Below are 13,694 nucleotides of genomic sequence, written 5' to 3'. Positions count from 1 at the left end.
TGAATTAATTATGATACTAATTTATATCATGATTAATTTGATTCGAATTAAATATGATAACTTGGGTCATCATTAATTCAAATTGAAATAAAAAATTAATTATACCAAAATTAATTCTATTGCAGTTTAAAAGGTAACTTATATTTAACAAAAAGAAAATATATTTTCATTGTTAAGAGGGATACTAAAAAATTACACAATTCAAACATAACTCCATAAACGATAACTCATATATCTTAAAAATCAAATATTTTCATTTTTTTAATAAAATATTTCGATAAGCTTTAGTTATTTATCACAATAAATGATTTTTTTTAAAGTCAGAATAAATGATATACTGATAGTAATGGGATATTTTTTGAAAATTGGATAAAAAATTCCCAAAAAACATTAACGATATTTTTTGGAATGTTAACTTTTAAATGATAAACCAAATACGATTGATAGTTTTAGCAAGACATTGATATCTTATGTTAACATTTCACTAAATACCTTTATTAATTATGGAACAAAATTATGATCATCGATAGAAGATTAACTCTCATTAAAACTTAATCTTTTTAATATTAATTAAATATTCTTTAAATTTATCCTATTTTTTTTTTTTTTTGACGCGGGGTTCAAATGAAAAAAAAAAATCAAAAATAATTTCACATTCTAAAAGTTTTTAAAATAGACTCTCAAAAGAAGAAGAAACTAGATGTTGATTTAAGACGTATATGAACATCTTAGATTATATTATTATATTAATTGAATAGTTTTGTAATTAATGTCATTTTCAGAAGCATATTTAAAGGCTTAGTTTAATAAAAAAAATTGTGTACATTTAGTGCATAAAATTTGTGATCCGGACTTTTTGGTGGAATATGGGAAGTATTGAATTGAAATTCATGACTTTTATAGTTTGACTTTATGAAGCAGTGAGTAGAGAGTGGGGATCCCGGGTCATAATCAAATTAATTAAGCCAACATGGAAATTACATATTCAATACCATCCATTTTAGCAAGGATACACAAGTACATCCGAATCTTCCAATTAATCCAACTATAGAATACAATTGATTTATAGTAAGGCCATTCTATATAAAAGGGTAAAAATCTTCTTTAGTCACTAAAGCCCTCCGGTATGGATCTTTCTCTCTCCTATCAGAGGGTTCTCGATCTATATAAGAGGAAGAGGGAGGAGAATCATTTATAATTTAATATTAAAATGCCACGAATGGGCATTATATTATATTATATGGTATGGTTTGTAATCCTTTCTCTATTAGCACTCTTACCTAAAAGACAAATAACAGGGGGGTATTTCTGATGCAACTCTCTTCCTCTAGATACAATTGAGAGAGAATGGCCATGGCCACGGGCACCCTTGACCACAAAGCGAAATCGAAACCTCCAAGGCCGAAGAAGCGAATATGTTTTTCATTCGCAGCGTACGCCAGCGACCTCCTTAATTGCCTCAAAGCCTCGAAGGTGGTAATCGACGAAGGACTCTCCGACGCAGAATTCTCAAACATCGAATCCAAATTGAAATTCTCCTTCCCACCGGACCTACGCGCGATCCTCCAACAAGGCCTTCCCGTTTCCCAAGGCTTCCCCAATTGGCGTTCCTCATCGACACAGCAACTCCAAATTCTCCTCAACCTCCCCGCCTCATCGATTCTGCGTCGCGTCTCCAACGGGCCCTTCTGGCCACCTTCGTGGGGTCCAGCACCGCCCGACCCGACCCGACTCATTGCCCGATTGTTGCATGATGCACCGCCGCTCGTTCCGATTTACCGCCATTGTTACATTCCCTCCTCCCCCGACGCGGCCGGGAACCCTGTTTTTTACGTCGACAACGAAGGTGATGTTCGCTTGCTGAGCTTTGATGTGGCGGGGTTTTTCCGGGAGTTTCTGGCGCGGGGGCCGGAGGAGCCGGTGTGGGCGGCAACGGAGGCGAGGAGGGTGAGGTTCTGGTCGGAGGTGGCGAACGGGCGGTGCGGGGGGTGGTGGTGGTGGGGCGGCGAGAAGGGGGAGCTGGGAGGGTGTCTGGAGAGATTGGTGTGGAAATTACGCGAGGGAGGGTGGACGGAAGAGGAGATAGGGGAGATGATGACGGTGGAAGAAGAGAACAAGTTGAAATTCAATGACAAAGAGGCAATGGCGTGGCACGTCAGAGTGTTGTCCTTGGTTTTGCTGCGTGGGGGATGGAACAGGGAGGATGTGGTCTATTCCCTGGGTGTCGTTGCTCATCAAGATCAACTCAACGCCTTCTAACCTTGTCACTTCTCATCTCTTTTTTCTTTCTACCTTTTCCCATCCTCTACTATTGCATTCATTTCACCACTCCGTTAGGATCATCATTTTAAATTGCGATTACCATCTTATTAATTTGCCCTAATGATCATAGATCGTAATTTAAAATTATGATTAAGAATACAATAATTTAGAAATATAGAATACATACAGGACAAGATAAATAATAGTACTATTTTTTGTAAACAAAATTTTAAGGGCGATTAAACATAGTTTAATTTCTCAGTTTCCACCTAAAAATAAGTTGATTTATTATTGAAGGAACTAACTAATCCCTCGTTTTCCGCCATCAGAAAGGAACCGAATCACGCGAATTTGCATGGAACATGACAATTGAATTGATTCGCCCTATACGGTAGATGTGCTTCTGTTTCAAGCTTCATTCCTGGACCACAATCAGGCCTTGCATAATATCCAGTATTTTTATTTTTTTTCCTGTGAAGGCAAAAACGTTACGCATTTCTCAATTCTGGTGGTTTAATTTTTATTCCTTTACTTAGGTGGTCATGATATTTTTATTTTTATTTTTATGTTTCATAAAATGAAGAATATATACTATAAAATTGTCACGGGTGTAGCCGTGTATTTAGGACAATTGGGCACATTCGGGGAAAAGTCCCGTCTCTAGTTGTTTCTAGAAATGACTTGGGTGATTGCAGTGACGCCAAGCAGAGCATTACGACCGGCCAAAGAAAAATAATCCGTGTTTTGATGCAAATGACAACCCACCCTTTTGGAGTTACTATAGTCTACAGAATTTGAATCCTTAATTACAAGTTAGAACAACTTCAGCATTGCTCAATAAACTATACATATTTTGCTCAGTTTTCTTGTTTGTCGCTTTCGATTTTCGTTTAATGACAAGATGATAGCACTTGAGTAACAGTTTTAACTTTTTAAAATTTCAGGTAGTTTAACAATTATCAGCAATTATTCAGGTATTTTTATATAAAGGCAACGAATCAATTATTTTTGTAATTGACAGTAATTATTTTCATTTTAAACTTTCAATATTCATGAAAAAAAATATATTATATATTAAAAAATTTAATTACATAATTAATGTGAGTTAAATTTGGAATGAAAAAAAAGGACATCCTTAAGTTAAATTTGTGTTTTATATAATATTGATTGATCGATTTTTCTAGGTCAATATAAAATAATCTAAAATAATAATTATAATGAGGCAAAAAAAAAGATTCAACTTATATGTCATTATTTAATAGTGTGATTTCCAAAAGATATCATACTTGATGTGATCTTTAAAGTTATTAGGTGTAATTATTTTTTTAAAAAGGAGATGTAATTAATCTTTAGATTGTGTATTCCCGTTCTTATAAAAAATACACTACTATTTAATTTATCCTTTTATTATTATTTAAAAATAATTATTATAATAATTATTCTTTTTCTCCCAAAATAATTTTAGTTTTCGTCTTTAAAAAAATTAAATTCACTGATATTTTCACTTTTCAATTAAATACTCAAATATTTATTCTATTTATTCTTCTAATAAATATTATTATCTTAAAAGAGATAATAATATATTTATTGAAAAAGAATAAGAATAATTTAGTAAACACAATTTTCTTGAGATATTTTTTTTCTTAATACGTGAGAAGAAATCTTAAATAACATCAATCAATTTGTGAGGAGGGAGTATTAACGGTTATTGTTGACTGTGTCTATCACATGTATCTTGATTTGAATTTTCTCGTCTCATAAGGTTGTTGACTTTATTCTTCTAACTGAACAGCATCTAATATCTTCTTATACTTTTTATACTTTTAATATCAACTAAATGATTTAATAAGATATATATCAAAAGTAAATTTCAAATACATATTTTATCTCTAAAATTCAAATAAACTCCTAATATGTATAAGATATATTTTCTAGTGTTTTTAATGTCAATCGAACAATTTAACATGTTTATTTCAATCAATCAATATCAAAATCCTTAGTTCTAACTTGATCTTTTTTTTAAGTTATCAACAATTAAAAATATATCCCAACATAAATTATTTATCACAAATATAACATTATTTCTATGTTAAATTTATTTATATTTAAATTATAATTTAGGTATTAAAAATATTTATTTATTATAAATTTTAATGTATAAAATAAATATTAATTTTGTGTATGTATATGCCAAAATATAATTTTTTTTACGATGGTTAAAATAGAAGTTGAGGAACAAATTAATTAAGTTTTGAATTTCTAGACATCAATTGTTTTGGAGAAAAAAAGGCTAAAAATCAATAATCATAGAAAGAAAGTAGTATGAATAATTTAAATCTTACAACGTCTTATTTTCTCTATATAGTAAGTATTGAAAATGTTTTTTTTTTAATTTCCTAGATATTAAATATATTTATAAAATAATAGGTGAAATTCATAATAGAATATGGTCAATATGTAGCATTACACTATTCTACTATAAATTTGATACGTATTGGCCACATGAAGATGTATTGTTCTTCATGTTGGCCAAATAACAATACATCTCTTAACCAAAACAAAAAAAAAGAGAGAGTAAGATTTAAAGAAGAAGAAGCATGATACAATTGATTTATTTGAATTATCAGTATCACTTCGTGGGAACAATATCATTGTGAATGTTTGTTGTATTTGTTCCTGACGAAGATCAACATACTATTTCACATGACCTCATCCTAATCATTTGTAGAATTAAAAACTGCCTTGATAATTCCATTTTGGATTGTTATGATCATCTCTGATCAATGTGTTAATTCTTCTTTCTCTTTCTGTGATTCAACTGGTTCATTATGAGCTCTATATTCATTTTTACCTGAATCAATGTTCTCATTCTCAACCTGCCCGACGTCATGATTATTCCTCGAAGACGCATCTTTTCCTTCAACAATAGAAGAATCAGAAGCACTGCCTGGTTCATCATGACCATTGTCATTAATTAGCATTTGCTTTGCCACTATATTCTCCATTAGTCACATTTCTCTCATGAGCTCCTGATGAATTTGTTAAGATGGAATCAACTTGTTCCACTGCAGCATCTGACAACGTTTTATTGTGGAAAATTGAGTCCTTTACCTTGGAATTTTCAGATGTTTCAAGCTGTTTTTCAGTTCTATTTGATGTTGTGTTAGTACCATTATGCAAGTGAAGAGCTTCTACATGATCACTCGGAGGCTTATTAGGCTCTTGCTCCCGCTTATCTGAGTCAGTAATGGAACTTTTTTGTGAATCATTCTTTTTCTCAGCTTGATTCTCACTAGCTACCATTTCCTTGGTTGGTTATTGTGACAACAGAATTAGTCATTTGTGTAGTTTTTGGTTGTGTTGCATTTCAGACCCTCTCCTTTAGATGAACATGAACTAGTTCGGTACCATTTGTTTGAGACTCCAACTCAAATTCATTGTTTTCTCTTCTGTCAGATTTTTTTGTCTTGTTCAAACCTTCATTGGAGGCATAATTTTCCTCCTCAGCCTCCTCATTGTTCCTTTCACTGTTTTTATCCTGAACTCGATCTTCGAATGAATCCACTTCCCGAATCTGATCATTTTGTGTTGTAATACTCTCCTCTTTATCTTCTTGCTTGTGATTCCTCCATATGTTCCTTTGCTTCTATTTTGTTTTGATTGATCTCTTCATCCTCCTCATTATCTGTCTTTGTTTCTCTCGTCTCTTCTTTTCCTGTCTCGTTTTTATCCTCACTAATCTCTTTACTTTGATTGTCCTCTTCCACCTTATTTTTGTCGTCTTCATTCTCCTTTGTTACACTATCACTCTCCTTGATTGCCTTATGCTCATTGTCTGACTTTCCTCCTTGTTGGTCACTGAATTCTCTTCAGTGTCTTGATCTACTGGATCCTTTCTATGCTCAGATTTTTCTTCGTTGTTATTCTGCTCATTCTTTTGCTTTAGGATCTCATTTTCCATACCAGTAACATTATCGGTCTTCTTTTGCTTTTCATGCTCGTTTTGTTCTTCATCCGTTTCCTCCTTGTCCCTTGTTGCATCTAAGATAGATGATTGCTCCACGTTAGGATGGGGGTCTTTCCTCCCTAACTTCACAACCTCATTGTCAGCTGTTGTCGCTTCACCATAGGATCTTTTTTTCTCACGAGAATGTTGAACTAGTTAAACCATCCAGATACAAACGCCAAGTAGAACACATATTTGAAGAGATTCACCTTGAAGTCTTTGCATGTCGAATTCCTCAGTTGAGCCTCAAAATTTTGCCATTTTTCCTATATACCTGCCCAAAACGTTGATAGTTATTAGAGCATCTACAATGAGACTTGTTTAACAAAAAAAATTATAACTTATTGTATGTCATTGTTTAAAATTAGAAAAAATTGTTTATATAAAAAATCATTATTGATGTTTAACTTTATATTAAATATAATAGAGAAAATATAATATTTGTAAGTAGCTTATTAATAAACATACCCAATGTAAAGAAATTTAATTAAGTTGTTTAAGATTGAGGTGACATAATTAGATTGCTTATATAAACATCATTAAAGATGCTCTTGGACACAGAAAAAGAGTTAAAAAAAATTCTCCGGCAAATTTCGTCAAACAACTGCTAATTCAAGATTCAAATATATTACTCAGACCCACTCTAAGAAAAGCACTTACGAGAACAAATATTTTTAACAGTACTGTGTAATCCACACGGTCCACGGATCATAGTTTACAAAAATCTAGACCACAACTGTTAAGTGTACTCATCATGAAATTTGGCTATATCTATCAATGTTATAAATTTCTAATTCAAATTATCAGCAGGCAACAATGGAAAGAGCAAAAACGTATTCGTATTCTGAAGCCAAAACAGTTGGAGAGAATAACATTACAAGCATGTATGACCAAGAATAAATAATTGCTGAGAGTGCATTTACATTGAAAAATAAAAAAAAAGATAACAAAAGTGCAATTACATTGAAAAATAAAAAAAGGCGTTCTTTAACCAAACTGAAATATTAAATTGAAATTTAAATATATAATCCAAATCAATTGTTTTTTTTTGGTACAAAAAAAAGTTTAGGTGAGACTAATTCAATTAATTACTTTATTTGCTCTAAAATTGAATTAAACTAATTGCAATGTGTTTAATTTTCAGATTATTTTTACCCGAATCATCTCCTCACTTGATAACTCTTTATTTTTTAGCACAACTTTTTGTTTTTTTTTTAAACTTTAGTGTATATACCTTTCATCTATTTTTGTTTCTATATTACTATATTCATAAGTTTTTGGAATTAATTTATTTTGCTTCTTTTTTTTCAGTCTACAAAAATAGAAAAAAAAAATTTGAAAAGTTTTAAACAAACCATTTTTATCAAATAGTTTTATTTTTATGTATTGACTGTTTAGAAAATTTTATATTGTCAAAAAATTAGAAATTATTATTATAATTTTAAGATAATTATTATAAAAATTAATAAATTTATTATATTTAATAGTTTATGATAGAACTTTTTACACCGATAGCCAATGCATGGACTGTTAAATCATATAAGAATTTTTTAAAAAAAAACTTTAAAAACATTATAATTTTTAACTAAAGGCATTTCATTTCTTAAGAAAATATTATGTTAATTTTTACATTTAATAGTACTTTACACATATACGTCAAAGATAAATTATATTACAACTTTATATCAAAAGTGAAATAAATAAAAAATTGGTGAATATTACGAGTAATAATACTAACAAAGCACATACCAGGAAGAAACTGGGTTCTGGGACTTGAACGATTTTGGATGTGATGGCGTCCTCACTTCCTACCAAGAAGCAAGCAACCAGAAGTTAGAGGAAAATAACTTTTTATGCCAAAACTGCAAATGGCAATGGCATCTGAGTGAGAAAGTCATATTTATAGATTGGAAAAAAGGCAAAACGACGTCGTCCAATGGAAGAGTTAGGTCCACTGTCAAACCCCATCCGCGATCATATAATAGATAAGTTAAGTCGGTTACACTCAACTAATTCTCCACCGTCAGATTCCCTCTGTTCGTCTTTATCTTCAAAAGCCCCAAATCAAATCCGAATAATAATTAGGTTTTTCTCTTCGTCTTTCATTTTCTTATTCTTCACCAAACCGATAAGCAGGAAATAGCTAGTGAGACTAATCCATCGCACAAACCTCACCGATTCAATGACCTCTAAGCTAATTGCTTCCAATCTCCGTCACCAAATCACAAAATCAGCCCAAAACCTCCGCCGCCAGCTCCTATCCACGGCGGCGGCGGCAGTGCCGGAACACGATGGGAACAACTCCAACTCTTTGGTAATGACGATGAAGGGCGTTCGAATCTCCGGAAGACCCCTTTACCTGGACGTGCAGGCAACATCTCCGGTGGACCCGCGCGTACTTGACGCGATGCTCCCTTTCTACATCTCTCGCTACGGAAACCCTCACTCTCGCACCCACTTCTACGGCTGGGAATCCGACGAGGCCGTGGAGCACGCGCGCGCTCAGGTCGCTTCCCTCATCGGCGCTTCCCCCAAGGAGATAGTCTTCACCTCCGGCGCCACCGAGTCCAACAACATCTCCGTCAAGGGCGTCATGCACTTCTACAAGGACAAGAAGCGCCACGTCATAACCACGCAAACGGAGCACAAGTGCGTCCTCGACTCCTGCCGCCACCTTCAGCAGGAGGGTTTCGATGTTACCTATCTTCCCGTTGAATCTGACGGGTTGATTGATTTGGATAAGCTTAGGGCTGCGATTAGGCCTGATACCGGTCTCGTTTCGGTTATGGCGGTGAACAATGAAATTGGAGTGGTTCAACCGATGGAGAGAATTGGGAGGATTTGCAAGGAGTTTAATGTGCCTTTCCACACTGATGCAGCTCAGGCTTTGGGGAAGATTCCCATTGATGTGGAGAAGTGGAATGTGAGTTTGATGTCATTGAGTGGGCATAAGATTTATGGCCCTAAGGGGGTTGGGGCTTTGTATATGCGTAGGAGGCCCAGGATTAGGGTTGAGCCTCAGATGAATGGGGGTGGGCAAGAGAGGGGAATTAGGAGTGGGACTGTTCCCACTCCTTTGGTTGTGGGGATGGGTTCCGCGTGTGAGGTGGCGAAGAACGAGATGGAGTATGATGAGAAGAGGATTTCTGCTTTGCAGCAGAGGCTGCTTAATGGGATTAGAGAGAAGCTTGATGGGGTGGTGGTGAATGGGAGCTTGGAGAGGCGCTATGTGGGGAATTTGAATTTGTCATTTGCTTATGTTGAAGGGGAGAGCTTGCTCATGGGTTTGAAGGAGGTGGCTGTGTCCAGTGGCAGTGCCTGCACTAGTGCTAGTTTGGAGCCTTCGTATGTGTTGAGGGCGTTGGGAGTTGAGGAGGACATGGCTCACACTTCTATTAGGTTTGGAATTGGGAGGTTCACTACAGAGGCCGAGATTGATAGGGCGGTTGAGCTTACCGTTCAGCAGGTGGAGAAGTTGAGGGAAATGAGTCCGCTTTATGAAATGGTCAAGGAAGGGATCAACATCAAGGATATTCAATGGGCACAACACTGATTATCAAGCTTTATTATTTAGTTATATTGTATCCTTGATGTTACATTACAATTAAGAATTTACCCTGGTAGAGTTATTTATTAGGTATACACCTTTTATTTAAATGATTGGTAGTTTTACTTTTGTCTGAGGAAAGACATGCTTTGGTACTTTATGGGCTAACCAATGTTGGTGTTATTATGGTTTCAGATGAACCTCTCCCACACTTCTTCCTAGTTTCCCCTTCCTCGGCTTAAGGAATAGCGATTTCAAGTTTTGCTCTATCTCTGTTCTTGGATCGGGGAGAGGGGGAGCTGGTGCAGGTACCTTGGTTTTGTTTTGCATTTTTGGTCGTTTGTACTATGGTATTGAACTCGTCCAGCATTGAGGCACAGGCCTCTTTCGCCATTTCTAGCTTTGCTCTGGAAATTGCTACTTGTTATACTAAACATAATAAAAAGATATAAACCCAATTCTCTGTAACTTATGTCTGCAGTAAAAAAAAATGTCTACTAGTATTATTCTCTAAACTTTTTTTGCATTATTTCTTTCCTTTCCCTGTTTTCTCTGTGAAAGAGATTAGAATTTTACTTTTAATATTATTGTGTTGCAATTTTATATTCAATTCTATCAATCATATAAAATATTTTCATTCAATTTTCTGTACTGTGCGCGCTAGGTAAGGTGTGATTTCGTTATTATCATTCCAAGGAATACATGGAAAGCAACATAATTACTATGTTGATGGAATAGTGTTAGGATCCCATTGCAAGGTAAGGACACGTCCAACATTATAAGATTCTAGTATGGGAGTTATCAGACTTTGGGCTTCTAATTACAACAATGAACTTTTGTGGAGTGGTTATTTCAAGATTCTTATTAATTGGTATTAGAGTATTTTACCATATTTCTTAGCTACGAATGAGCAGTGTGGGTGGTGACATCTACATTCCAATGTTTGCTTGGGACTAGTCATCGGGATTGTGCATATAGCCAACCCGTGTGGGCGTGACTTGAGTTTCATATTTCATATTGAAAGGACGAGATTCTACTGTGAGATCTATAAGGTCTTAGACTTCCAAGTTCCAAGTACAGTAACTTTTGTGTGTTAAAAAAAATACTAGTTTTTGTGGTGGCATTCTACCTAAGTTCTTGTCCATAGATATTATTTTTGCTTTCCCGAAAGTATTCTCTGAACCCTTACCATGCTTTTGGATATGTCAATTCAACCGGGTGATTCATTTTAATTGGACAATTAAAATTCTCTTGGTTGAAATGACTTGTTTGTAAAAATTATTTAAAAGGAAATTAAAATGCTGGTATTTTTATGGGGCAATTAATTGTACTAAATCAATGGAATTTAAAATACTACCAAAAAATAGAAAATTTGAAATTCCACGCCCCTAACTCACTCTCATCGCCTCGTGACTCCACGCTCAACTCACTCTTTCACTCTCATCGTCTCTCAACTCCATGCTTGGAACTCGCTCTACTCTTGTGTGGTGATTCAAATTGTGTTCTCACTCTCTCGTGCAACAATTCACCCCTCTCACTCTCTCATGGTGGTTCACACTCTTGCGTGGTGGTTCAAAGTGTGTTCTCACTTTCTCTCGCACAGTGGTTCACGCTCTCACTCTCTCATGGTGGTTTATGCTTTCACTCTCATGGTGAGTTCATATGTTCGTATTGTGTCTCTGATTTTTGTTAATGTGTTTTGTTATTTAATTTTGTTGATTTTGTTTTTTTATCTAGGGTTTGGCTTTTGATGATTTGTTTGTCTCTTTCTTTTCATCTCTGTATATCTCTGCATTTGTGCACTTGTCTCGGATGATTGCTAACTTTTGATCTACAAAAGCACCACTAGTTGATAACCTAATCATGAAGAGTAGTACTTATGAGAAGGTTACAATTTAAAAAAATTATATCAGTTGTTAGGGGTGGGGTAAATGATGTGGCTTACACCAGTATCAGTAGCAATAGGGTTTCCAATACGGTTTAATTCTATCTCCAGTCAATGATAGTATTGTTAATGAGTGATTGTAGGCCTGGGATCCGAGCCTTGATGTCAGATTCCAAATGTTGAAAATTTAAACATATATTTAACAAAAAAAAAAAAATAAAAAAAATAAGGACGATAATCAACTCAGCAATTTGGAAACAATCGGTTGCATCCCAAGAGTCAATGCATCCATTGAATTTCAATTTTCAAGTAACACCTTCTACTAGGACCACAATTCTGCATACCTTAGATAGCACCTTTCCTAGATGCACAAAGCCCATTCTGGAAGCAAGATGTCTGCATTGCTTAATTTTCTGAAACTACAAAATAACTTTTCCCGTGCTAAGTTCTTGGTCAAAGGACAACATGAAGGAAAGACTTTTCCCAAGGAAAAGGAAAACCTTGCAGCAAGTGAATGCTTACCTCAGCTGCGTCAGTACCCTTGTCTATAAGATTAATCTTTGTCAAAACTCCAAATGTCCTTTCCCCTGAAAATTAATTTTTTTTTTGTGCAATTTCCAGGTTCTTTGTATTAACTTTACATTTTTTTTTTCTTTTTCTAGCAAAAACCTTTTCATGGGAAAGTTTTCTGACTCTAAACATTGAAAGTTGAAAATCTGTTCTCAACAGTCCACTTGTGTATAGAAATTTCCTACCCTTTTGGTACTAATTATTAAACAAATTAGTCAAGTAATTAATCTGGTTTCTGCTTGGGGCAGGAGTTGGAATTCAATAAGCTGATCAAATTATGAACTAAACTGAATTGGGAGTTTAAAAACTGGACCATTTTTAACAGTGTACTGAATGAAAGAAACGATTCTGTTCAGTTTTTGCAAATTCTAGTTTAGTTAAATTAAGGGAGAACCGTTTTCCAGTTTGGTTCAATTTCATTTTGCAAAGGCTACAAACGTGCTCTGGTATTCATTATTATTATTTGAAACAATCGAACATAGAGTACAAAGCCTGTTGTTGATTAGGGGTAAAAGATAAAATATATGTTGTGGTTGATATTCTGTTAATGGGAATGAGTGTTGCCATTCCCTTGTGTCCATTGTCACTCCCCTTTGTTAATGAAACTAGTAATTTAAAAAATGTATATAAAATTTAATTAAATAAGAGTGTAATGGCAATAGACATTTGCTCTGTTTTGCCAGGCTTCTTTTTTTTTTTTTTTTAGTTATGAGGGAGGAGTGCGAAATGACTGAGGTAGAGGAAATTCCTATTCTAATGACAAAAAACTGCATAGAATTCAATCACATAATTTAGTATTCAAAGAAGTTGAATTTTCCTATTCTAATGACAATAGGTCCGTTCTTGTCTGCACCTTTGGTTTCTTCAGTTAAATGTACTGCAACATCATAGCCATAGAGAGAATACTGGCTGCCAAGAAATGTTAGAATGACTGCATTTGGTTTGCTTGATACTCCTGCTGATTTAGGGGCTAATTCTGAGTGTGTGAATACAAATGAAGCAGATTTTGTAGCTATTGCTACCAGAGGTAACATTATGACTATGACAATTCCACCAATAACCTGACACATAATAAATTATGTGTTAACACCAATAAATTTTATATTCTTTTAAAAACTATATCTTTATAGTAATTTTATATTCTGTTTCGTATAACTTATTATTATTTTTAATCTTCTTTAATATAACTTTATTTTTAATCTTATTTAGTATAACTTTGTTTGGGTTTGCTTCATTAGGCTTGAGGAATGGTTTAATATTGAAGGATTTTTTATTGTTCTGTGTTATGAAGTTTGATTTTCTTTGGATCCTGCTAGTTTGGACTTTGGATTGCATTCTTTTAATTAGGAAATGATCCTTGGCTTGTAATTACTAATCTTTTAGAAACTACATATTTGACAATTTTATAGGAGTTTGGAGTGGGA

General features: G+C 34.3%; 2 protein-coding genes across 2 annotated transcripts; both read left to right on the top strand.

Annotated features, from left to right (window-relative positions):
- Window positions 1-1,353: 1,353 nt before the first annotated feature.
- On the top strand, window positions 1,354-2,259 carry LOC114396586. The gene has a single exon (XM_028358689.1). It carries the CDS (start codon window positions 1,354-1,356, stop codon window positions 2,257-2,259), a length of 906 nt encoding a protein of 301 aa, XP_028214490.1.
- A 5,975-nt stretch (window positions 2,260-8,234) lies between these two features.
- Window positions 8,235-10,330, top strand: LOC114422658 (cysteine desulfurase, mitochondrial-like). Its single transcript, XM_028389138.1, has 2 exons — window positions 8,235-9,905; window positions 10,011-10,330. Exon 1 carries the CDS (start codon window positions 8,451-8,453, stop codon window positions 9,819-9,821), a length of 1,371 nt encoding a protein of 456 aa, XP_028244939.1. The 5' UTR covers window positions 8,235-8,450; the 3' UTR covers window positions 9,822-9,905; window positions 10,011-10,330.
- Window positions 10,331-13,694: the final 3,364 nt, after the last annotated feature.

Source organism: Glycine soja, chromosome 1, assembly GCF_004193775.1.
Source record: "Glycine soja cultivar W05 chromosome 1, ASM419377v2, whole genome shotgun sequence".
NCBI classification, from domain to species: Eukaryota; Viridiplantae; Streptophyta; class Magnoliopsida; order Fabales; family Fabaceae; genus Glycine; species Glycine soja.
This window is presented reverse-complemented; position numbering and strand designations above follow the sequence as displayed.

Excerpts from the sequence above, each read along its gene's own strand:
- LOC114396586 (XM_028358689.1), top strand. The coding sequence starts at position 1,354 with ATGGCCACGGGCACCCTTGACCACAAAGCGAAATCGAAACCTCCAAGG.
- LOC114422658 (XM_028389138.1), top strand. The coding sequence starts at position 8,451 with ATGACCTCTAAGCTAATTGCTTCCAATCTCCGTCACCAAATCACAAAA.